At 37.1% G+C, this 27,240-nt stretch overlaps 1 protein-coding gene and 1 pseudogene across 6 annotated transcripts in view; both read left to right on the forward strand.

The window, feature by feature from the left end:
• Positions 1 to 6,996, forward strand: part of LOC306648630 — a 32,493-nt pseudogene extending 25,497 nt beyond the window's left edge. Inside the window, exon 7 of the transcript XR_013766945.1 lies at positions 5,848 to 6,996. The product of XR_013766945.1 is annotated as an uncharacterized misc_RNA (transcript). The remainder of the gene's footprint in view (positions 1 to 5,847) is intronic.
• A 2,632-nt stretch (positions 6,997 to 9,628) lies between these two features.
• LOC306648631 (uncharacterized protein) overlaps positions 9,629 to 27,240 on the forward strand; it is a 30,386-nt gene continuing 12,774 nt past the window's right edge. The window contains exons 1-4 of one of the 5 annotated variants that reach the window (XM_079118826.1): positions 9,629 to 9,671; positions 20,760 to 20,847; positions 24,074 to 24,200; positions 24,715 to 24,804. In XM_079118826.1, the coding sequence (XP_078974952.1) occupies positions 20,839 to 20,847; positions 24,074 to 24,200; positions 24,715 to 24,804 (226 nt within the window). In that variant the 5' untranslated portion in view covers positions 9,629 to 9,671; positions 20,760 to 20,838. Of the gene's footprint in view, positions 9,672 to 9,714; positions 9,738 to 20,759; positions 20,848 to 21,419; positions 22,899 to 24,073; positions 24,201 to 24,714; positions 24,805 to 27,240 lie in introns of those variants that run through there. The other 4 variants (XM_079118828.1, XM_079118827.1, XM_079118824.1 and 1 more) reach the window with 4 other exon arrangements.

Consider the following 27,240-nt stretch of genomic DNA (forward strand, 5'->3'; position numbering starts at 1 on the left):
AATGACATTAATCCATTCATGAAGGTAGAGGCCTTATGATCTATTCATCTCGTAAAGGTCCCACCTCTTAACAGTGTCCCAATTGGGGATAAAGTTTTCCAACACATGAACTTTGGGGAGTCACATTCAACCCCTAGCACCTTCCACAAAATTAAAGTGAGTATTGTCACAACTCTTCATTTTCAACCAAATCTCTGATGCCACTGAAGACACGTTAATTTTTGTACTTCCCAGTCCATTTTGCTCTGATTGGGCAGTTGTCACTAATCAGTCATTCATCATCTGGAATAATACATCTTTACCACTCAGGATTTCAAATTGTTTTTATTCATAACCAGTAAAAGTAACACACAAAAAAATCTTAAGTGCTGTAATAAAATTACCAATAAAAGAGTAAAATTAGTTTTTACTGGTAGATCCATGTGTTTCTCCTGTAACAATTTGTAACGATCTGTAACAATGTCATGTTAACAGAGGTATGTTGGAGACAGCACACTTATTGAAATCTTATAAAAATATAGTACTTGAAGAAAATGTTTTTGTCAAACAAGCATGGAGAGCTCTGCATACCATATTTTGGGGGCAGGAACCACATTAAGTGCCTATCAAAAGATTCACAAACAGAATGTTTCATTTTATCTAAGCCAAAACACCTCAGATTTCACATAGAACTCCTATTCCCCTCATCTATTACAGTTGTTCTTGGGCAGATGTTGCCATTACCAGAAGCACTTCAAGGATGGAAATGTCTCCATTACAACAGATGTATGGTTGTGTGGCAAAGAAAGCAGTTAACATGCTATGCATCCAGCTGCTTGCATTTCTTTTTCATTTCATAAATAATTTATTTTATTGCATATGGCTATTAAGGAGGCTATCCATGATCAATACAGACTAAATACAATGTGCTACTCTAGTTCAGTTTCTTGTCATCTCAGCTGCTTGCATTTTTTAAAACTTAAAATGGTGCTTTTGAGGGAATTAGAGGCATGGCAGTGGTAGACCCCTTGCCCAACATGCATGTGGCCCTGAGGTTTGATATCTAGCACCCCATGGACACACAAGGTGCTTTTCAATGGAATAGAAAACCCACTGGCCCTATCTATATATAACACTATATGTATTTAAACCTTTTTTTGATAAATATTATATACAGTTTCTCATGGTGAAAAAAATGCCTTACTGAATATCTCAGTTTCTTGCTATACATGAGAGTTTTTCTAAGGTGTTTATCAAAAAGTGAGATTACTCTGTCACAGTTTATGTTCACTTTCACCCTTGCCAGATATTGCCCCAGAAACAGAGTAGCATTATGGTGTAATTTACAATGCCTTTAGTGAAATAATTCCTTATATTCCATGTCTGGTATGAGTTTTAATATTTTCTTGGTTAATAATGAGTTAAGCATCTTTAAACATCTGTTATCATGACTAAACAGCTTGCTAATTCACATCTTGTCCATGTTCCTTTTATTTAAAAAAATTCACGTAAGATTTGTGATTCTCTTAAAAATAAAATTCTAGAGAGTAATCCCCTTTATCTATTATAACTGTCTTCCAGGTTGTGGCCTATATCTGTATTTTCAATTTTCTCAAATTGAAATTTTCAATATGGATGCAATCATTCACTTTCATTATTACAAAAGATTTTCAAAGGTCTAATTTTTTTAATTTTATGTTTTACTAGATTCTTGGTTTTCTAAACAGTTTTGTAACTACAAATAGATATAATTTTAGTTTTTCCTGAATATTTATAGTAATTATTTTTATTGATCTTATAATAGAAAGAACCTCCAGAAAAAGGTTTAGTAGTGGTATTAATGATAACAGGCATCTAGTTATATCTCCCAATTTAATGGAAAGAACTTAGTGTAATGTTTACTCTAGGTTTAAATAGACTGTTTTGTCTCAGTTGTTTCCTGAAGTCCCTACTTAACTTTTTTTTTTTTAATCAGAAATGCTAATGGAATATTGTCAAATGTCATTCTGGCACAATAATGTTTTTCTCCTTGAATTTGTTAATGTGATGATTTGGTCATTAAGGCGATATGGTATTAGCCTAAAAATGAAAAAGACAGAACAATGGAACAAAATAAAGAGCCCTGAAAAAGGCCCAACATATATGTGTGGTCATCTGATTTATGATAAAGGTTCTTCTGCAATGTAGTTGGAAAATGATGGTCTTTTAAATAAGGAGCACTGGGTCAGTCACATTTCTATATGAATAAAAAAAAATTTATTTTTTAATTATCAGGATTGAATCCAGGGGGCTTAACCATTGAGCCACATACATCCCCATCTTTTTTTTTTTTTTTTTTTTTTTGAGATAGGGTCACACTGAGTTGTTTAGGGCCTCGTTAAGTTGCTGAGGCTGGTCTCAAACTTGTGATCCTCCTGTCTCATCTTCCTGAGCAGCTGGGGTTACAGGTGTGTGCTACTGTGCCTGGCAAAAAAATTACTCTTGACTCTTCCTTCACACTACACACAAAACAATTCCAGATGCATAAGTGATGAAATTCTAAAAAGTAAAACAAATTCTTTAGAAGAAAACAGAATATCTTTCTAGAAATGAGGTTGCAAAGATTTCTTAAACACCTAAAAACACACTAACCATAAAGAAAAAAGTGGTAAATTTTACCATATTGTTTAAGAATCTATTTTTATCAAAAGACACCACTAAGAATATGAAAGGAGGAGACACAAAGTGGGAGAATGTTCATAATGTATTTGAATAATGATTCATCCAGAATATATAAAGAACCCCTATAGATCAGTAAATAACAGATCATCAATAGGAAATGGGGTAAAAAAATGTGAATATGTACTTCCAACAAAAAGGTGCTCAAATTTATCATTAAGGAAACAGAAAATTTAAAGCCATAATGAGCTATCACTACCCACCTAACCGACTCGCCAATGAATAAATGTATAATGCATACCTACTGTGTGCCATAGAATGCTCTAGCCTCTAGCAATACTGAATATTAAAGACGAAATCCTCAAGCCTGGCATGGTGACCCACACCTGTAATCCCAGTGACTCAGGAGGCTGAGGCAGGATAATTCCAAGTGTGAGTCCAGCTTCAGCAATTTAGCAAGGCCCAAGGAAACTTAGACCTTGTCTAAAAATCAAACAAACAAAAGACTCCCAATTTCTAGGAAAATACAGAAAGTAAGTAGCCAGTGAGTACCTACCTAATTAATAAACTTCATATACTCAAGTGATACAATATTACTTTCAAGCAGACTATGTTAAATAAGAATGTCCATTGTAATTCCTACAGTAGTCCTTAACAAGATACATAGAAATATAGCTGATTGTAATACAAAGCCGATACCCCGCCTCCCAACCACTTGTCAATCTGTGCTGCGCCCACCTCTTACGTTTCAGTAATTTCTGGCCTACACTACAGCCATTTTCCTGCTTCCCACGTTACATCCTAACATGCTAGCCAGCTATTGGTTCACCAGTCAGCTTGCAAGTATTGGTTCCTTCCAGCCCGGGAGATTCTAATATCTGGGAGAAGCGTTCTCGCCATCTCTCTCTTTTCCATTCTTTTCACCCCCAAGCGGATGCGCTAGTCTCCGCATAATAAAGTCGTGGATTTTTCTGGGAGCTATTGTCCAGCCGCAACTGAGACGGGTGTGCGCAGCAGCAGTTCCGCGGGAGGGGCTGGAACTGCCAAGAGTCCCGAGCTGAGCTGCATTTTTCCTTACACTGATGAGCCAATACAAAAATTAAAATACAGGGCTGGGGTAGTAGAGTGCTTGTCTAACACATATGAGACCCTGGGTTCAATCCTCAGCACTGCATAAAAAAACAAATAAATAATATAAAGGTATTGTATCCATCTACAACAAAAAATTTTTAAAAATTAAAATGTGTTAGAAAAAATTGATTAGTCCCCTCAAAAAAGGCAAAAAAGGAGAAATAGTGAATTTAAAAATGGGACAAATAGAAATCAACAAAATAGCAAACATAAAGCCAAGCAAGTTAATAATCATGTAAATATTAATGGTCAAGAGATTGTCATACTGGATTTTTTAAAACCAGTTTTTATAACTTTATTTGTTTGTAATTATTATTTTTATGTGGTGCTGAGGATTGAACCCAGCACCTCACATGTGCTAGGCAAGCATTCTACCACTGAGTTACAGCCTCAGCCCATACTGGATTTTTTTTAAAAAGTCACACTTAACCACATGCTGCCTACAAGAGATGCTGTTTATTTATTTTTAAAAATATTTTCTAGATGTTGCTAGACATTTATTTTATTCATTTATTTATATGTGGTGATGAAATCGAACTCAACACCTCACACATGCTAGGCAAATGCTCTCTACCACTGAGCCACAACCCCAGCCTCAAAGGATACTGTTTTTTGCGCTGCTGGGGATTGAACACAGGGCCTTGTGCTTGTGAGGCCAGCACTCTACCAACTGAGCTAGATACCCAGTCCAAAAGATACATTTTAAATGTAAAATTAAAGATTAAGTTCAAGGAAAAGAGATGGAATAAGATATGCCGTCCAAACAGTAAGTACAATAAAACTAGACTGGTTATAATAATATTAGATAAAATAGGTGTTAAGGTACAAAAGGAATGTTTCCTAACAGACGTGTCAATTCCTTAAGATGACACACAAACCTAAATGTACATATACCAAATAAAAAAGATTCAAAATGCCATGAAACAGGGCTGAGGTTGTAACTCAGTGGTAGAATGCTTGCCTAGCATGTGTGAGGTATGGGTTCGATCCCAGCACTACATTTAAATTTTTTTTTTCTTTAAATAAAAACAAAAAAAAAACAAAATACATGAAGCAAAAACTGACAAACTAAAGGGAGAAACAGAATTTCAAAACCCCAAATCGGGCCCAAGATGTAGATCTGGCTGTGCCTGAAGACACATCAGACATGAAGTTGGGTGGGGTACAGAATAAGGGACGGTATTCCAAGGTGGTGGAAGAAGGAGGAGGCTGGGACTCACTTATAAATGGCTCCCAAGCAAGACCCCAAGCCGAAATGCAGGAGGGTGAGTGAGTGCCATGCTTTCAGAGGCTTCTTCTTTTTTTTTTTTTTTTTTAATTTTTTTTTTTTTTGAGCTGTAAATGGACAGCATGCCTTTATTTTATTTGTGTATTTTTATGTGGTGCTAGGATTGAACCCAGTGCCTCACGCATGCTAGGCAAGTGCTCTGCCACTGAGCTACGGCCCCAGCCCATGGGCCTCTTCTTTATGAAGCAAAGTGTGTTAAGGTTGCCTGCCACAAAGGACAAACAAGTGAAATACTGTATACATTACTGATGGATATGGAAATGACAACCCCCAAAATAGTGACCTGGGAAGAGGGAGGGAGGAAGCAGGTAAAACACTGATAACATTGATCCTTTCCCAATACATCCTTTCCCAATGACAAGACCATCCCTGGGGAGGAAGCAAACATCACCCAGTGACAAGAAAATCCCTGGAAAAGGGAAGCACTGATCCTTTCCCAATAGATCCTTTCTCAGTGACAATACAATGGACCCTCCATTCTTGTCTTGTAAAAACACTGCCCAGTAAAAACAAATTTCAAATTCTCACAACCTGTTTCCTGAATACCCAAACTGATATGTTCTGTTAATGTCTTCAATGGTTAAGTCATCTCCCAGTATGTAACCTATCTAGACCTATACCTCCCCTGTGATTGGTGCCATTTTCTACCCAGAAAGTGTGCCCATTCAATGCCTGATTCCACTGCTGAATAAAAGGTATAGCTGATCCAGGAAGTCTGCTCCCATCCTGGTTATCTGTACTTTCATTATGGTGCTGAAACTGTTTTGGTTATTTTTGCTTATAATTTACAGTGGTTGGAGTAAAAATTGGGATGAATGGGTCGAGAGAGCAGATTACTCAAGTAGGAGGACACCAATCTTCAGAAACAGCAAGAACTCTGAAAAGCCAATCGGGGCAGTATGCAGAGGGGAAGGTGAGAGGGTCTGCCCCTGGAAAGAAGACATCTGCTCTGCAACAGAAAAATGCTGAAGTGAAAACAAAAAAGAGCAAACAGGAAACAACTGGAAATGGAAATGGTGGCAGTACCAGTGAGATGCCTTGGCCTCCTTGGAAGAAAAGTGCCCGGGTAGATCCTACTGTTGAAAATGAAGAAACATTTACGAACAGAGTTGAAGTTAGATTCCTGAAGACCTAAAACCATGGCTTGTTGATGATTGGAACTCAATTACCAGACAAAAAAAGCTCTTTCATCTTCCTGCAAAGAAGAATGTGGATTCTATTCTAGATATTATGCAAATTACAAGAAATCTCAAGGATACACAGATCATAAGTATGCTGTTAATGAATTGTGGCAGGAATAAAAGCATACTTCAGTGTACCGTTGGGCACTGAACTGCTCTACAAATTTGAGAGACAGGAGTATGCTGAAATTCCTGCAGATCATCCTGATGCACACATGTCCCGGGTGTATGGAGTGCCACATCTACTGAGATTATTTGTGGGAATTGGAGCAATGTTGGCCTATACACCTCTGGATGAGAAGCCTTGCTTTATTACTGAGTTATCTTCACGATTCCCTCAAGTATCTGGCAAAGAACTCTGCAACTTTGTTCAGTGCTAGTGATTATGAAGTGGCCCCTCCTGAGTACCATGGGAAAGCCATGTGAGCAGGCACTCTTCACTCTCTGTAAACAGATTTTTGTTCTTGGTCCTCTTGTACAAGAGATGTACTTTGAAGATGTTAGTGTAAAACAGAATTGATGTTTGTTTTCAGTTTGAATTTTTAAAATATTTTTCATTGTAGATGAACACAACGCCTTTTTTTTTTAAATTTTATGTGTTGTTGAGGATTGAACCCAGTGCCTCATATGTGCAAGACAAGTGCTCCACCACTGAGCCACAATCCCAACCCTTCTGTGTGAATTTAAACAGAGAAAATAAAAGGGTTTGCAGCTCTTTTTTTCTTTTTTTCTTTCCCATTTCAAAACTGCTACTAGTATATTCAATGATGGACAACAGAGAGACATGCTCTAGAGTGTTTGCCTAGTTGACAAAGCAGCTTTTGGATGCTGATTGTTCTATTCCTTTGGCATTACACACTTTTATAATATGTGTTAATGCTATTCAACAAAATGCTCTGATTCCTAGTGTCAAAGTTTCAACTTAGTGTACCTAACTGAACACACTCATCTGTTTGTGCTCCATTTATTTTTTATTTTTTATTTTTTTAGTGGTGCTTAAAGAGCCCATCCTTCTCAAGTCATCTATGTTGTTCCTTAGGCATTATATCTTTGCTCAAATTGTTGAAGAATGGTGGCTTATTTCATGGTTTTTGTATTTGTGTCTTATGCATGTTTTAACATAATAGACACAATGCATTACGTAGCTACAGTTTTCTGGAAATGTCAATCTTCTGGGAATTGTTTTTCGAATCTTCGATAAAGCCTTTCTTTAAATTAAAAAAAAAATTTTCAAGTCCTCATGACTCAGGACTTTATAGAACAATTAGAGAAAAATATGTAAAAATATAACAATGAAAATTACTAAACAATAATGACACATCAAAATTTGTGGAATAAAGTTAAAGTAGTACTTAGAAGAAAAGTTACAGATTTTGGAACTTAGAATAAAAATAACCTTTTAAAGCAATTATACCTGTTTGCTAAGAAGTTAGAATAAATTACTCAAATAGAATGAAAGGCTGAAGAGCAGAGATGACTTATATTCAAGTAGACATATACAAGTATACAACAGAGAAAACTAAAGTTTAGCTTCTTAAAAGGGTTGTAAAATGGGTAAAAATCCTAGCAAATTTAATGGAGAGACAGAAAAAATAGCCTAGCAAAGTGATAGGAACCTATAATCCCAGCTACTCAGGAGGATCCCTTGGGGTGGAAGTTGGAGATCAGCCTGGGCAACATGGCATGACACTCTAAGAGAAGGAGGGGGTGGGAATGAAAGAGAATAAATACACAAGAATTCATGATATCTAGAGTGGAAGAGGGAACATCATTAATAATTTTTCAGACATCTGAAGGTCATTAAGAACACCATTATAATAAATTCAACAATATAAATAAAAAGAACAAATTTCTTGAGAATACAACTTACAAAAATGGACATAAAATGAACTCTAAAAGCCCTATATCATTTAAGAAATTCAATTCTTAGCTGGGCATGGTGGCACACACCTGAAATCCCAGCTACTCAGGAGGTGAGGCCAGCCTGGGCAATTTAGTGAGATTGTCTCACTAAAAAAATTCAATACCCAGACCACAAAAAAAAAAAAAAAAAAAAAAAAAAAAAAAAGTCAAGGCTCCTCAGAAAGGGGCGTGAAGAATTCAGTATCGAGTTTCAAAATGCCTCAAAACTTATTCAAAACAGAAAGGAAATATGGAGAAACTAAGTTCTTTTTATTTTTTTAAAGTTTTTTTTTTACCCTTATTTTACCACTGAGCTCGAACCCTGCCCCTTTTAATTGTTTTTGTTTTGTTTTGATGGAGCGTTGCTCTCCTCACATAAATTTAATTACAAACATGTAAATAGCCATTTGTTTTGAATTTTAAAATATTTTCTCAAAAATCTTAAGGAGCTCAGAATTTTCATTTGTCTCCTACTTCACATGCATTTATTGTTCACGAATCAAGGCTTAACAAGATCAGCCTAGACATTTTCACGTATCTTCTAAAACTATATTCTTAAAAAATAATGCTTCCATCTATTAACTAATTTATCAAAGAACTTAGGGATGGGGAGGATGCCATCATGGGCTCCCTGGAAGGTTCATCTGTTTCTTTCCCGAAGGAACCCAGGCCAGGACAAGCTCAATGATTTGTCTGAGAAAGATCACTTTCAAATCTCTTCTTCAGGAAGACATATATGTGCTTGATAGAACTTGAAAATATTTTAGCAAAACCTTACAGAATTAAACGGAAAACACACACCTTCTTTAGGTAACTATGATTTTACAAAAATCAGTACGAATAAAGAACATCTAGGCACCGAGAACGCTTGCGTAGCAGGTGGAAGAGAGCCTGGGGTTCGAACTCCAAATAAATAAAATAAATAAACAATATTAACCATTTTAGCCTAAGAAAATACTACTCTCACAAGGGCAAGAGAGGGCGCTACTGAGCGCTTTTGTGCGGAAGGGACTGAGAAAGGGCGACAGCGAGAGCTTCGGAGGGCTGGAGCAACCTTTTTGTGGGCGTAGGTTCTGCTGGGGCTTTGTGGGGGTTTTGTGTGTGTGTGTGTTGCTGGGGATGGAACCCAGGCCCTTGTGCATGCAAGGTAAGCACCCTACCGAGTTATAAACCCAGCCCTGTGGGTATTTTTATTGCGGTACATGAAATGTAGCCACACCCCGCTGGAGTATTTATACTGAGTACACAGTACATAGGTTAGGTGTCTGCGGGTAGCATGAGTTTTTACAACCCTGGTGGGACAACAACACAAGCTCGAGCTCGCGGAAAGCACCTTGTCCTTCCCCTAGTCCGCCAGCCTTTCACCTTCCCGCCCCGAGGTAGCGGCGCTCACTCCAACCTACAGCTCCCGCGCTTGCGCACTCCACGCAGTCGGTCCGACTGGAAGCAGTCCTTCCCCACGGCGGACTACATTTCCCACAAGCCCTCGCGCGGTTTCCTTCCGGCTTCCCTGCTGCTGTCGGCTGCGAGAGGTGAGTTGGTCGCGTGCACTGAGGAAATGGGCGCGGGGGCGGCGCGGGGGCGGCGCGGACTTCTGTGTGAGTCGGGTTGCAGTGACTGGAGTTTTGTGACGCTGACTGGGCACCGGGTGCCCTACTGCGCCCTCTGCCCTCCAGCTTCAGGGCTCACAGGCCCGGAATGGCTCCGAGATAGATAATATGAATCCCAGAGTGAAGGCCCACAGACAAAAAGACGCAATCCCGAGAACAGCTGTACATCTCAGAAGCACAGCTTTGACGGCGTTCCCTCCCAGGGAAGTCAGTGAACTCGGAGACAGATTCCAGTTTCGCCTTCGTGTACTCTGTCCTCTCTCTCTGATCCTGGGAAGGGTCAGCTTTACCTCTTTATTTCCAGCGGGTTCTGTGTGTGGAAGATGGTGGGAGTAACAGTGGTAGCGGGGTTGTGTTCTCAGTCAGGGCTCCGAGGCCGGGTTCCAAGAAAGGCTCAGTGTTTGAATTCTCATCTCTTTTTTCCCCCCAATCCTGCTGAAAGCGGAGGGAATGGAGGAAGTTTTTGTTGAATGTATAAAAACACAATGTCAATATTAGTTTGTTTCCTGTTTCATTAAATGTCATTTTTAATTTTTTTTCCGGGCATGGCATATTTTGCTTCCCTCTTCTGGGAAAAAGCAAAATCAGCACGAACCGAAAAGAGAAGCAGCAGCCTTGCCTTTATCAGACTAGGAAAGAAGAGATAGCTAAAGCCAACTGCAAAATTAATAGAAAACATTATTTCCCCTTAGGTCATGCTGCAGTTTTAAATGCCAAAACGACTCCCTTTTTGAAAGATGATGACTTTCTTACCAACGATGGTCCAACTTGCTGTGCTTTTTTTGGGGGGAGGGGCACAGATAAGTTTATATAGGTTGGTAGATACACATTCAAGGGAGAATGGGAGAATGCAGGCTGGGAGTTGCTTTGCTGTTTTTATTTTATTACAGGAAATACTCATTCTAGCCACTCTTATAACACTCAAGCTAGCACTAAATCTCCCAAGTAATCTCTGTCCTAATCTCACTTTAGAAACAGCAGCCATTCTAGATCCTCACTGCCCTTAGATCCTCTTCAGAGTCCTTTTACTGAGGTCTGGGGGTGTAGCTCTGCGGTAGTGTATTGTTTTCCATGCCTGAAGCTTTGAGTGCTATCCCCAGCGTCAGAAAACAAAAACAACTGTCAAAACCCCTGAGATATTGCTTGATACATAGTAAGTGTTCAGTTAATTGTTGCTCTTATGTTGTAATTCTGTATTTTTCCTCATCATTCAGATCCAAAAATTATGATTTTGCTTTTCTACATTCATATTTTCTCCTTTTGTAAATTGTTGATAATCTAGAATTACCTATAAAGGTGAGGTTTTGCAATTTATTAATTAGCATAATGAGAAAGAGCAAGGATAAGAAGCCTAAAGGATCCAAAAAGAGTTTCTTTAGTAATTATGGGGGAAAGAGTATGTAATATTCTCTATCTTAAAAGATATAGCTGACTTTCATTAAATGCTTATTTGCTATTTTAAGTGCTTTATATGTTGTGCACTATTTAGTCCTCATAACACCCTTTGAGGTAGAAATTATGTGTGGTGCAGCCTGTAATCACAGTGGCTCAGGAGGCTGAGGTGGGAGGATTGCAAGTTCAAAGCCAACCTCAGCAACTTAACTAGACCCTGTCTCAAAATAAAAACTAGAAAATGGCTGGGGATGTGGCTCGGTAGTTAAGCAGCCCTGGATTCAATCCCGGTACAAAACAAATGAATGAATAAACAAAAAACCCTGTAATGGTGATAATTTTACTATTTTATTTAGGAGGAAACTAAGACATTGAAAAGCAACAGCTCACACAGTTAATAACTATTAGAGCTGAGATTTTTATCCTGGAAGTCTGACAGCAAAGCATGTTAGTAATCATAACAGTATCCAAATATCATCATTATGTATACTTTAAAAAAATCCTTCCTACTTTAGTAATCCATCACCGTATGGAGAAGAAATACCAGTTGTTTTTTTTTTTTAATATTTTTTGTTGTAGATGGACACAATATCTTTATTTTATTCATTTTTATGTGGTGCTGAGGCTTGAACCCAGTGCCTCACACATGCTAGGCAAGTGCTCTCTCACTGAGCTACAGCCCCAGCCCTGAAATACCAGTTTTGGTGATAAAAAAAATACTATCCAGTTCTGTTCAGATTATACTGAAGCTAAGATGTGGAAGTCAGTTTATTTCATACAGTAAGATATATGTCTTAGAATTTTTATTTGTTTAATTAATTTTGGAGAAAGGGTCTAACTGTGTTGCCCATGTTGGTCTCCAAGTCCTGGGCTCAAATGATCCTCCCACCTCATCCTCATGACTGGTTGGGACTGTAGGTGACTGCTGAGGCCAGCTTACAATTTTTATTTTGATGATGTTAAAAACATGTAGGACAAGAAACTTCAGCAGATGTTGTAGGACTTCATAGGCACTCCAAAAGGAGTGGTTCAGAAGCAAAATAAGCCCTTTTGTTAGAAAGATGAGAAAGGAGGCAGCCTGATGTTATGTTGTACAATAGAGCTCTTGAAATTATCCCTTTTTGGAATTTGTATCCTTTCACCACAGCCCCCAGCCTCTGGTAAACACAGTTCTGTACTTCTGTGAGGTCAACATTTAGATTCCACTTGTGAGTTAGATGGTGTAGTATTGGCTTTCTTTGGTTGGCTTATTTCATACAACATAATGTCTTCCAGCTTTATCTGTATTATCACAAATGAAAGGATTTTTTTTTTCTTTTCCTAGTACTGAGCATTAAACCTAGGGGTACTCCACCACTGAATAACATCCCTAGCCCTTTTATTTTTTTATTTTGAGACAGGGTCTCACTAATTTTCTGAGACTGGACTCAAAATTTCAGTCCTCCTGCCTCACCCTCCCAAGCAGCTGGGATTACAGGTGTGTGTCACCACACCTGGCAAGATTTCCTCTTTATGGCTGAATATTATTCCACTATGTATATATACCACATTTAAAAAATCCATTCATCTATTGATGGACATCTCGGTTGATTCCATATCTTGACTTTTGTGTGAAGCTGTAATAAACATGGAAGTGTGGCTGTTGCTTCAAAATGCCAATTTCTTTTCACTATATACCTAGTAGTATGATTACTGGTAGTTCTATTATTAACTTCTAGTGATATCTCCATCTTGCTTTCCATAATGGGTGTTCCAATTCATTTTGCCACCAATAGTATGAGGGTTCTTTTTTCTCCATATCCTTTCCAATACTTCTTATCTATTATCTTTTTGTGCGGCAATAATCTTGTGGTTTTAATTTGTATTTCCCTGATGATTAGTGATGTTAAACATTTTTTCCATATGTTTGACTATTTATGTATTTTCTTTTGAGAAATGTCTATTCAGTCCTTTGCTCATTTTAAAATTTAATTATATGTTTTCTTGCTTTTGAGTTGTTGAGATCCTAGTATATATTGGATATTAACACCTCATTGGATGTATAGTTTGCAAATCTTTTCTCCCATTCTGTAGATTATCTCTTGACTCTGTTGAATATTTTGCAGAAGTCTTAGTTGGATATAATCCAATTTGTCTAGTTTTGCCTATGTTGACTGTGCTTTTGGGATTAAAAAAAATCATTGCTCAGATTGTTGTGGAACTTTTCCCCTGTTTTGTACTATCATTTTTCTAGTTTTTGGATTTAAATTTAAGTGTTAAATGATACATATATATATATGTATTTTAGTTGTAGGTGGACACAATACCTTTATTTTATTTTTATGTGGTGTTGAGGATAGAACCCAGGGCTTTACACATGCCAGGCAAGTGCTGTACCACTGAGCCACAACCCCAGCCCCTTAAAAGCATTTTTAGTTGATTTTTGTATATGGTCTGAGATAAGGGTTCAGTTTCATTATTCTGCATGTGAACATCCAGTTTTCCCAATACCATTTATTGAAGAGATTGTCCTGTCCCCAATTGTGTGTTCCTGGCACTTTTATAAAAAAATAAATTGACTGTAAATGTGTGAGATTATTTCTAGCTTTTTAAAAATACAAAATGTATGCTTTTTTTAACCTTTATTTTATTTATTTATATGTGGTGCTGAGAATTGAACACAGAGCTTCACATGTGCTAGGCATGCGATATACCTCTGAACCACAACTCCAGCCCTGTTTCTAGGCTTTCTGTCCTTTTCCATTGTTTAGTGGTTCTGTTTTATGTCAGTGCTATGCTGCTTTGGTTTATAGCTATGCAATATTTTAAAGTCAGGTTTATTTTAAAGTTAGGTGATGTTTCCAGCTTTGTTCTTTTTGCTCAAGATTGTTGTATTTTTTCAAGGTCTTTGTAGTTTCATATCAATTTTAAGATTGTGTTTGCTATTTCAGTGAAGATTGTCATTTGTGTATTAGATCAGTTTAAGTAGTGTGGACATTTAAACAATTTAACTTCATTCAGACATAAACACAGGATGTCTATCCATTTATTTTCATCTTCCATTTCTTTCATCAGTTTTTCTGTTTTCCAGTGTAGAGATTTTTCACCTCCTTGGTTACATTTATTCCTGCATGCTACAGTTTGGATCTGGAATGTCCTCCAAAAGCCCCTGTGCCTTGGTCCTCAACCTAAGGCACTATTAGAAGTGGTGGAGCATTTAAAATAGGGGGCCAACTAGAAGGAAGTCAGGTCTTTGGGGATGAGGACCTTGGCCTCTTCCTGTTTATCTTTTTGCTTTCTGGCTGCTATGAGGTGAACACCTTTGCTTTATCATGCACTCTTGCCATGACATACTGGTTTGCCACAGGCCCAAAGGCAACAGAACCAAGTGACCATGGACTGAAACCTCTGAAACTGTTTCCTTCTTTAAGTTGATAACCTCAGGTTTTGTTATAGTAATGAAAAACTAACTAACGCACTAAGTATATTATTTTCTTCTTTTAGTTATTGTAAATGGGATTGTTTTCTTGAATTCTTTTTACATGGTTTGTTATTATTGTATAGGAATGCTACTAATTTTTATATGTTAGTCTTATATCCTGCAACTTAATTTGCTTATTAATTCTAACTGTTGCTAGAGTCTTTAGTTTTCTATATGTAAAATCATGTCTGCAACCAGGGACAATTTAACTCCTTTCCTTCTGTTTTAGTCAACTTTTTCCAATGCTGTAACTGAAAGACCTGTCATGAACAATGTTAGAGAAGTTTATTTAGGGCACAGTTTTAGAGGTCTCAGTTTGTAGATGACCAACTTCATTGCTCTGAACCAAAGATGAGGCAGAAAATCATGGCAGAAGGTTGTGGGGAAGGAAAGTAGCTAAGGACATGTCAATCAAGTAGAGAGAAGCCAGCTGCATGCCTGTAATCCCAGTAGCTAGGGAGGCTGAGGCAGGAGGATCACGAGTTCAAAGCCAGCCTCAGCAAAAGCAAGGTACTGAGCATCACATTGAGACCCTGTCTCTAAAAAAAATATAAAATAGGGCTGGGGATGTGGCTCAGTGGTCAAGCGCCCCTGAGTTCAGTCTCCAGTGTCCCCCCATGTTCTGCCCCCAAAAAATGAAGCCAAGAGAGCCAGGTGCGGGGACACATGCCCGTAATCCCAGCAGCTCAAGAGGCTGAGGCAAGAGGATTGTAAATTCAAAGCCAGCTTCAGCAGCTTGGCGAGGACCTGAGCAACTTAGTGAGACCCTGTCTCAAAATTTAAAAAAAGGCCCAGGAATGTGGCTCAGTGGTTGTGGCTCAGTGGTTAAGCGCCCCCTAGGTTCAATCCTTTGTACAAAAAAAGAAACAGAAAAAGAGAGTTCTCAGCAGAGACAAAATATACCCCAAAGACATGTCCCCAGTGACCCACTTCCTCCACCCATACCCTACCTCCCTACAGTTACCACCTAGTTAATCCCTATCAGTGAATTAATCCACTCGATTAGGTTACAGCTCTCATAATCTGATTGTTTCACCTTTGAAAGTTCTTACATCATCTCTCATATGAACTTTTGGGGGACACCTCATATCTATATCATAACCCTTTCCAATTTGGATGCTTTTTATTTCTTCTCTTGCTAGATAGCTCTGTCTAAAACTGCCAGTATTATGTTAAATAGAAGTGGCAAGAATGGGTATCCTTGTCATATTCAAGATCTTAAAGGAAAAGCTTTCAAATTTTCCCAAGTCTGATGTTAACTGTGGGCTTGTCATATATTGCCTTTATTGTGTTGAGGTGTATTCCTTCTGTGCCTAATTTGTTGAGAGTTTTTATTTTGAAAAGATGTTGAATTTTGTCGAATGCTTTTTTCTATCTGTTAAAATGATCATATGGTGTCTGTCCTTCATTCTGTCAATGTGATATGTCACATTTATTGGTTTATGTATGTTGAAGCGTGTTTCCATTCCAGGGATGAATCCCCAACTAATCAAGGTGAATATTCTTAATGTGCTGTTGAATTTGGTTTGCAGGTATTTTGTTGGGGATTTTTGCATCAGTTGAGGAGTTTTTCAGATATCAACCTGCTTTTTGTTTTTGTAGTGTTTTTATCTGATTTTGGTATCAAGGTGATGCTGGGTTCATAAAATAAATCTGAAACTATCCACTCTTAACTCTTTGGAAGAGTTTGAGAGGAATTGATATTAATTCTTTAAATGTTTGATTGAATTCAGCATTGTGTCTATCAGGTCTTGAACTTTTCTTTGATAATGGGAGTCTTTTTTTTTTTTTTTTAAACTGATTCACCATTTATTTTTGGTCTGTGCAGAGTCTCTGTTTCTTCTTAATGCTATCATGGAAGGTTGCATGTATCAAGGATTAATCAGTTTCTTCTAGGTCATACAATTTGTTATTAGTTTTTTTGTTTGTTTTGGGTTTGATTTGCTGCTGCCATCGTTGTCATCTTAGTTTTTGCAGTGGTCCTATCTATGTAGTCAAGGCTGCTCTCAAATGGCTGAGCTCTATTAATTCTCTCCATGGTGGTGCACACCTGTAATTTCAGTGGCTTGGGAGGCTGAAGCAGGAGGATTTTGAGTTCAAAGCCATTCTCAGTAACTTAGTGAAGCCTGAAGCAACTCAGTTAGACTCTGTCTCTAAATAAAATACAAAAATACATAAAAGGACTGGGAATGTGGCTCAGTGGTTAAGGGCCCCTGGGTTCAATCCCCAGTACCAAAAAAAAGTAATCTAGTCTTATAAGGCGTAGCTCATGATATAGTCTCACGATCTTTTGTATTTTTGTTGTATTGGTTGTAATGTTTCTTTCTTCATTCTGATTTTGAGTCGTCTTTCTTTTTTTTAATTAATCTAGCTAAAAATTTGTTGATATTATCCTTTATTTAAAAAAACTTATTTTTGTTATTTTTTTCTAGTCATAACTTCATTTTTGTCTGCTTTGGTCTTTATTTCTTTCCATCTAATAATATGGGATTTAATTTGTTCTTATTTTTCTAATTTCTTGATGTGTAGGTTGAGATTTTTCTTAGTTTTTGATGTAGGCATTTACTTCTGTAAACTCTCCTATTAGAATTGCTTTTGCTTTGTCTCATACGTTTTGGTATATTGTCTCAGAAATTTAAAAATTTTCTTAATTTCATTAATGACCTGTTGATTGTTCAGAAGCATGTTGTTTAATTTGCGTGTGTTTGTAAATTTTCTGAAATTCCTCCTTTTATTGACTTTTTTTTTTTTTTTTTTTTTTTTTGGGTGCTGGGGATTGAACCCAGGGCCTTGTGCTTACAAGGCAAGCACTCTACCGACTGAGCTATTTCCCCAGCCCCATTGACTTTTAATTTTTATTATTGTGATAAAGATATTTGAGAAAGGGATCGGGGAAGGAAGGGGAGAGGGATGAGGGCAGTACTGGGATTTGAAATGGAAAAGACTGTTATAAGCATTTATGAATATGCCAAATGAATCCCACTATTATATATAACTATAATGCACTAAAAATTAAAATATAAATTAATTTTAATTATGACATTAGGTAGTGATAATGATTCCTCAGCTTTTTATTTTATTTATTTACTTATTTTTATATCAGGGATTGAACCCTGGGGCACTTTACCACATATCCAGTCCCCCGCTCCCCACCTTTTTTTTGTTCTTTGAGACAAGGTCTCACTAGTTGCTTAGGGCCTCACTAAGTTGCTGAGGCTGGCTTTGAACTTATGATCCTCAGCCTCCCAAGCCACTGGGATTATAAGTGTGTGCCACCACACCTACTAGTTGCTCAGTGTGGAATATAAGCAAAACACTGACTTCTGTTTTTTAAAAACAATACACAATAAGATTTCACTCTTCTTAAGTGGTTTAAGACTAGTTTTGTGGCCTGACATAATCTATCCTAGAGAATGTCCCATGTGTAGTTGAGAAGAATGTGTACTTTGTAGCCATTGGATGGCGTGTTCTATATATGCCTGTTAGGCCCAGTTGATCTAGAATGTGTTCAAAGTTTCCTTATTGATTTTCTTCCTGTCCATTCCTAAGAATGGAATGTTAAAGTCCTCCACTACTGTATTGCAATCTGTCTGTCCCTTCAGATCTGTCAATGTTTGCTTTATAAATTTAGATACTCTGATGTTGGTTGCATATATGTTTGTAATTGTTATATCCTCTTGTTAAATTAACTCCTTTATCACTATATGGTGACATTCTCTGTCTCTTTTTGCCATTTTTTAAAGTCTATTTTATTCCTGCTCTCTTTTGTGTTCCATTTGCATGGTTTGGGGTACTGGGCATTGAACCTAGGGCCTCACACATTCTAATCATACTCTCTCACTGACCTATGCCCCCCCCAACGTTATTACTTTTTTCAAATAAGCTTTCTACTTCTTTATCTTCTCATTAAATTTCTTTCTTTTCTTTCCTTTCTTTCTTTCTTTCTTTCTTTCTTTCTTTTTTTTTTTTTTTTCTTTTTGGTACCGGGGATTGAACTCAGAGACACTCAACCACTGAGTCACATCCTCAGCCCTATTTTAAATTAAGCAACTCACTGAGTTGCTTAGTGCCTTGCTTTTGCTAAGGTTGGCTTTGAACTTGTGATTCTCTTGCCTCAACCTCCTGAGCTGCTGGGATTACAGGCATGCCCCATTGAACCCAGCTTCCTTTAATTTCTTTGACCAAAACATTTACTCTTTTGCTGTTACCCTATAAACCCTGTAAACTTTCTTCATTCCTTTTCATTTTTCTTCTTTCCTCTGTAATTAAATATTTTCAAATAACCTTTCATGTCACAGATTCTTTCTTCTGCTTGATTAATTCTGAGGTTGGTGCTCTTTTGTTGTATATTTTATTTCCTTCATTCTATTTTTCAGTTCCAGGATTTCTTCTTCTTTTTAGTCATTTAAGACTATATTAAATTTCTCCTTTTAGTCACTTATGTTTGCTGTATTGTTCCTTTGTTTCCTTTGTTGAATTGTTTCTTTTTATTTTTTTTTGAAGTTTGCTGTGCTTCCTTTAAAGTTATTTTGAATTCTTTGTTAGGCATCACATCTGTGTCTATTTCTTTAGGGTCAGTCATTGGTCCTTTATTTTGACACACAATGATGTCTTGTTTCCTTGGTTGTTCTTGATTCTTGTTTCCCTGTGTCAGTGTCTGCATTTGACGAAGTAGGTACTCATTCTAGTTTTGAGAGATTGCCTTTGTCTTGGTAAGCCCTTCAGTAGTTAGCCCATCTGGAGACTGGGGTGTCTAGTGTGATGTCAGCCTGCAGCTACTACAGTGGGCACAGAGCTTGGGTGTGCCAGAAGCCTGGAGCTTCTGTGCCTGGCCCAGTGTTGGGATACACCAGAAGCTACTATGCTTGTAGTGGCATTGCCCACACCTGAAGCTTAGGGCTACTGGTACTAGCACTATGCCAGGGTACACTAGAAGCCTGGAGCCTGCTGTGTCTTTGATGTCACAGATGTCATGGCACTGTGGCTTTCTTAAAGTGAGTGGCCACTGAGTCCTGCATGCTGCTGTGGGGTGTGCAGAGCCTGGGCCCATTGACATTGGACTGGTGGTGGTACAGGCTGCAGATTAAGTCCACCAGGCAAATCTGAAACCATAGCTGATTTTACTGTAGTTGGATATCAAGGCAAAGTTCTGTGCTTATTTCCTTTTCTTTCCCCCAAGTGGATAATATCTCTGTCTGTGCTGTGCTGCTTGGGGTTGGGGAAGGGAAACACAAGTTATGTAAAACTATCCTTGCTGCCCTCTTCAATCTGTCTTTTCTTAATATTGTGTTGTGAAAGTCTTTTTATTTGTGGATTTGTGTTCAAATAGATGTTTCTGTAGATTGCTGGAGAGACATAATGTGCTATCTTGTGAACTGTAGTTTTGTGGGGTTTTTTTCTTTTTTTTTTTTTTAGTGAACTGTTCATGCTTAGATTTCTCTGAGTGAAGTAGAAATCCTAGGCATCAGAACCCAAAACCAAAGTTGAAAGAGAACTGGCTTTTTAGTTAGAGAATGTGGATTCAAAACAAATGTCTTCTACTTAACTGGCTTGACTCCTGAGCAAAAGTATGCTGAAAGGCAAGAACTACACTGTGCATGATACTTAGGATTAATTTACAAATATTTATAAAGTACCCATCACACAGATTCTCAATGAAAAAGTGATGGTGACTAACTGCAGGGATCACAGTTCTTCTCCTATCCAGTTTGAATACTTAAACAGAGGGGTTGTAAAGGATGTCATGTTATGATGTCCTGATTGGGAAACTGGAGTGATGAGTTGTCCTTCCTAGAGAAAGGAAGTGCAGTCTTATGATGGAAGCAGCTTCCAGGTTCAATCTGTGTGAATTTTTTTTTTAAGTCTTTCTCTTTAGGAAGTTCTAGTCCAATGTTGGGACCAGATTCACATTGCTAACTGGAAATCAGAAATCCTCCTATAGAAGTATCTGAGCTTTTACACCAAGTCCATCATCATTCATTTGGATTTCTTCAGGGCTCATATTTCTTCAAACTCCCCATACTCTCCTCCAGTTTTGTGTGGGTATGGGGTAGGTCTACTAGTGGGAAACTGTTGGTAGTAGGAATGAAAGAGGAAAAAATGCTCGTTTTAAAATAAGTCATTTGGTTTGGTTTCACAGTCTCTTTTACTTTTTCTAGCTCTGGTTTGTTTGGACTCTGGAGTTTTCCAACAGAGAAATATTGAAAAGAACTGACCAATTCTTGCAGTTCTAAAACCATGGCTCATGTAAGTTAATGTTTCTCTTTCCTTTTTGAAGCACCAAATTTCCTGATCATTTCTAGAGGGATCATTCTGTATCAACCATATGTATATATTCATTCCTTTTCCTGAACCTTCTGATTTGATAGAACTCCATCCAAGAACCTGCTCCAATTCCTCTTATTCCTGAGAGGACTTTCCTTCTTCACTAGTGTTGATCATCTCCCATCTTCAGAACCTTCTGTCAGGAGCAAAAGTGAAATGCCTTGACAAAAAATAGACATTCTCTGCCGAACGTCCCTCTTTTAATATTTTCCAATGGAATGACTTTTGATTTTAATACTTAAACTTCAGAAAAAAATATATTTCCCTTACTACAATGATTTTGGTCTAGATTTATATAGAAGAATTTATTTTCCCAATTTGTGGCATTTTCAAAAAGTAAGGATGTTTCATTGGAATTTAGCATGTATATGGAATATACACACAAATATACAGAAAAGCATACAAAATGTAGAGCTGAATGAATTTTCCTAAGTTGAGTCCATATATGCTTCCAGGTCAAGAAAGGAGTGACTGGCATCTCAGATGCCTCTCTTTCCATCACCCAGCTCAAGTATAACCACTATCCTGACTTGAAACATAGCAAATTAATTTTGCCTATATTTAAACAGTGTCCAGGAAGAGTCTAGTTATGTTCCACATGTAATTGTTAGACCACCAGAATCACCCACAGAGGTTTTAAAATAAATGAGTCACTAAAGGAGATGTGTATATCTGGTGCTGCTGGTGGTAAAGGAGGCATCAGAGCATCAGAGTGAATGTGAGTCACTCCTGCCATCATATCCTTGTTGGAAGTGTTTTTACATAGTGCATTGCACATGCTAAGCCCTTGTTTTTTTTCTAGCATAAAATGAGTTCTTAAAAGGTTGGGAAAGGGGCTGGTGTTGTAGCTCAGTGGTAGAGTGCTTGCCTAGTACATCTGAGGCCCTGGGTTCGATCCTCAGCACCACATAAAGATAAATAAATAAAATAAAGGTATCGTATCCATCTACAATTTTAAAATATTTTTTAAAAAGGTGGAAAAGATTGAAGAAAATTGTGGAGAAAGATGTAAAGCAAGTGTGAAATATTAATTTAGTAAAAAAGACAATGAAAATCCTAAAGCCAAAGATGAGGCCCTACCACCCTGAACGTGCCCAACCTCCTCTGAAGCCAAAGGTGATGTGTATACTCTGTGTATACAATATTATATTGCCATTCTATACTGGAGGAAAATGTTGTGAAGCTAATTGGAAGGTCAAAATTAACATATAATGTATTCTATAATTTAAAATGATGGAAAAATAGGTACCTGGTTAATGATATTATTAGAACATCTGAGTTTTAGGAATGAATTCCTGATAGTGTGAGTTCCCTTTTATGAGTGTTCCTTGAAGATATGTGGTTTGATGAAAGAGAAAAATTGTACCTATTTGATTTCTTATGGGAAAAACTCTAAATTCTCCCACCAATTTGAGTTTTTAAAGTTTATAAGGTAGGATTTAGCATTGACTGATCTCCATTTCTGTATATGTTGAGATAATTTAGGTAATCCTAAATGGGTTGGGTAGTGATGTAATTGAGACCTTACATGGTAGTGCCTAAAATGTCATGTGCTTTTTTTTTTTTTTTTTTTGACGGTGCTGGGGACACATGGCAGAGAGCATGCTAGGCAAGTGTTCTACCACAGAGCTACGTGTGCTTCGTGTGCTGTCTTGACATCCTTGTCAAGACTTCAAAGGTTTAACCGCACTCTGCTCACACCAGATATGCCCATCTATCAAAGGTCGTCCTTCCAGCTAGTTCCTCTGTCATCTGGACAAGTTATGCCCCTCATTGTCCTCAATCTAACAGATTTCACCTCCCTGGCTGCCCATGGAATTGTTCAGACAAGCCAGTCACATCCTCCTATGGAACCAGCAAACATCTCATCCTCTTTCAAAGCCTAGCCTCCTTCCATTGTCCCTGTTGTTCTCTTTATTCCTGAATATAACCCCTTGTGGCCCTCCATGATGTGTGACATCTTTCCTCAGACGGTGAGTATATATGAATAATAAATAGCTATCAATCTCATCTATCTAGCATCTGCTTGTTTATCTATCCAGTACTTTTTTAGGGCAGATCACCCCTCACTGATAGGGTAAATGGATGGTGAATGAAACAGGGCTGCAAATAGAAAGATCAAGAATCATTTCTGATGACCTTCTCCGAGAAAGAATAATGCCAGGAACAAAGTCATTGTGTATTTTTATAGGATATGCTGATCTAGAGCAGGATTTCTCAACATTGGAATTATTGACATTTTAAGGCAAGGGAATCCTTTGTTTTAGAGGATTATTCTGTGCATTGTAGGATGTCTTACAGTATTCCTGGTTTTTACCCGTTAGGTGTTAGTAGCACTCACATTCTTTCCTCTGAGTTGTGACAACAAAAATTGTCTCCAGATATGACCCGATGTCTTTTGGGGAACAAAATTACTCTTTGTTTAAAACCAGTGGTCTGTAGTATTCTCTTCACCATATCTTCATGATTCAGTATTCTGTAACTCAGGATCAAAAAAAATGTTCAATGAGGGACAATAGTAAAGAGTAAGCAGATTATTCAAATGCATAAATATCAGATGTTATAGACTTTTGAGAGTATACTGAATTCACAAACATATAAATTTAAAAAAAGAGAACTAGATATATTCAAAATAAGGACTAATATGTAACAAATTTTGAAAAGTTTAATTAAGAATTGGTTGGAACAGGGGAAAAGGTTAAAATAAAATCTAACTTTGTGATGAACTTGAGTCTTCTTAGAGATTTTGTAGTACATTTGGGAGAAATTTTGTCAATTTTTTTATAATCATTAAAAAGATGAGAGGGTAGAAGACCTCATATTTCTCTAGAATTTATAGTGGAAGCAGAAGGCTTGTGTGCCTTATTTGGTTTGAGATTTTCTTTTGGTTATTTATTCGTTTCCAGATGTTTGGATAAAAATTTGAACTTTTCTGCAGCCACAGGAACTATTCAAGAACATGTAGACATGCTGCTTTAGGGATGCTAATTTTCTTGCTGTCCCCTACTTATGTCATAAGTTTTCAGCCTTGTGCTGTGTACATGCTATATAGTTCTTACTGTGCCATGTAATCATCAGTCTTTTCTCCTTTTCATTTAAAGAATACTTAATCTATTTCCACAAGTAATCCATGAGTTTATTTTTTCAGGGTTCAGTGACATTCAGGGATGTGGCCATAGACTTTTCACAGGAAGAATGGGAATTCCTGGACTCTGCTCAAAGGGACTTATATAGAGATGTAATGTGGGAGAACTACAGCAACTTCATTTCACTAGGTAAGGAAATTTCCCAAAGGAAATTAGCTTTCTTTACTATCAATTTCAGGACATATTTTGAGACACTAGCTAAATTTTTACTCTCTCTTTTCAAAAAGAATGGTTTAGGCTTTGTTAAATTGGAAATGGGCCCCTCCATTTAACATCGAATCATTCTCAGCCTGCTGTTTTCTTCACACTTTCTTCAGAGGAGCTGAATTCGAATATGGCAGAAGTATTACCCAAGAATCCAGATTTCACATTGTATTTGAGCTCAGAGTTCACATAATTGCTTCATATTCCTTTCTAATCCTCCTGCAGGGAGAATATCCAGATGCAGAACCTCTGAGTTTTTCTAAAAATCAAAGGAGAGAGAGAGAGAGAGAGAGGAAAAGAGAAATGTTCCTTGCCTTTATGTGTACTTAGGCAATATAAAGTACTGTTTTTATTTATAGTTAACTATAAATTTATATAACCAAATCTGAATGTAAGAACTTTTTAGGTTTATAATTTCACTTGACATTTTTCTTTTAAGCAGGACCTTCTGTTTCTAAACCAGATGTGATTACCTTATTGGATGAAGAAGGGATGGTTGTGAAGGAAGGGTTAAGAAGATCTTGCCCTGGTGAGTAAAAACTTAGCAGACATGGAGAAATCATTACTGCAGGTAATATCTAAACTGGTGAGGCTGATGGCACACTTTTGAGAACTTGTTGGGCATCTCTTTAAAAGCCCACAGTCTGTGAGGGAAATGCTTGAGACCTGAAGCTAAGATCTTTATAAAGCAACTTTGTTTTGACCTTGATTACACTATTCCTAATCTCCCTTATTTCCCTCCCACTTCAAAGAGAAGAGCTGTTTTCAGTAGGGATAAAAAGAAAAAAAAAAAAAATCAAACTGCTAATACATATAAGGGCAGAAATCAACAAAATGGAAAAAGCATAGAAATTTAATAAAGCCAAAAGTTGATTTCTTGAGAAGATCAACAAAGATAGTAAACTCCTGGAGAACATAAATTAGGAATGAAAAAGGGTTTTCACTTCATATCTTATAAACATTAAGAGAATAAGAAGAACCATGACTCATGCCTGTTATCCCAGCAGCTCAGGAGGCTGAGGCAGGAGAATCATGAGTTCAAAGCCAGCCTCAGCAACTTAGCAAGGTCGTAAGCAACTTAGCAAGACCCTATCTCTAAATAAAATATCAAAAGGGCTGGGAATGTGGCTCAGTGGTTAAGTGCCCCTGGTTCAATTTCTGGTACAAAAAAAAAAAAAAAAGAAGATAATTCTATGAATAACTTATAACTTTATGCTGGTAAATTTCAGAGCTTAAATGAAATGGAAAAATTCCTTGAAAAATACAGCTTACCAGAAATGATACATCATAAAAAAGAAAACAAATAGCCTTATGTCTATTTAAAGTAATTGAATTTGTTGTCAGAATTCCTTTCACAAAGAGAATGCCAGACCCAGGTGACTTTACATTCAATTAAATATTTAAGAAAGAAATAACAGCATTGTTATATAAATATCTTCAGAAAAGAAACACCTCTCAATTCACTTTATGAGGCCAACATAATTCTTAATAACTTGACAAAAATTTCTTAAAAATCTGTAAACCCATATTCTTATTTAAAATTTTTTTTAGTTGCAGATGGACATAATACTTTTATTTTATTTATTCATTTTTATGTAGTGCTGAGAATGGAACCCAGTGCCTCATGCATGCCAGGCAAGCACAACCCCAGCCCTGTAAACTCATATTCTTAAAGTCCATAGGTGTAAAATTGTTAACAAAAATATTAGCAAATCAAATCCAGAAATATACAAAAATGTTGATCAAGTGGACCTTATCCCTACTTAATTAAGGCAAGCTTGGTTTTTAGCATTCAGAAGTTGATCAGTATAATTCACCATTTTAAAAGGAAAAGCGAGAGATCATATGATCATCTCTATAAATGTAAATATACCATGTGATAGAATTCAACATCCATATCTGGTAAAAACTCTCAGCAAACTAGAAATTAAAGGGAACTTCCTTAACTTGATAAAGAGTATCTGCTAAGAAAAATACTACTTTATAAACTTCAAGATACTTGGTTGAAGAATTTCTCTCTAGGATTGGAAATAAGACAAGGATACCCACTCCTCCCACATCTATTTAAAATTAAATTGAAAATTCCAGCCAATGCAATAAAATAAGAAAGTTAAAAGATACAAAAGTAAAGAAGGTCAGGTCTGTATTTGGAGAAGACACAATTGTATACATGGAGAATCCTAAGGAATCAGAAGAACAACTGTTCAAAGAATTAAGTGAAGATTACAGTAACATCACAGGGTTCAAGGTTAATATAAAAAAATCAAATGTGTTTTATATATTTGGAGCAACAAAACATATTAGAAAATCTAATAACTCAATCTGTGATAGCATCAAAATCCATACAATGCTAATGAATAACTTTGATAAGATTTGCAAGACCTCTACACTGAAAACCATACAACACTGCTAAGAAGAATTAAAGAAGTCCTAAATAAATGGAGAGATACCATTTTTGGAACTCAGCCTTGTAAAACTCAATTTTATTGATTTAATACAATTTTAACTGTAATCCTAGCAGGCTTCTTTTGGGTAGAAATTAACAAACCAATTCTGTTTTCATGGTGCTAGGGATCAAACTCAAGACTGCTGTACCACTGAGCTACATCCTCAACCCTTTTTATTTCTTATTTCTTGAGACAGGGTTTGGCTATATTGCCCAGCCTAGGCTTGAACTTGTGATCCTCCTGTTTTAGCTTCCTAAATTGCTGGGATTACAGGTGTGTGCCACCTCAGTAGGCAGCCAGGTGATTCTAAACATATTTAGAAATACGAAGGACTTAGCATGTCCAAAAGTAATTTAGAAAGTAGGAAGAACTTATTATAGAACTTAAATGATATGACTTTAAGATACTCCAAGATTTATTATAAAACTACAATAATCAAGACCTTGTACTATTGCCATAAGGATAACCAACAAAACAGGAATCCTAGAAATAGACCTCTGCCCCCTGACACATGCACA

Source organism: Sciurus vulgaris (genome assembly GCF_902686455.1).
Source record: "Sciurus vulgaris genome assembly, chromosome: 17".
In the NCBI taxonomy this organism is placed as follows: Eukaryota; Metazoa; Chordata; class Mammalia; order Rodentia; family Sciuridae; genus Sciurus; species Sciurus vulgaris.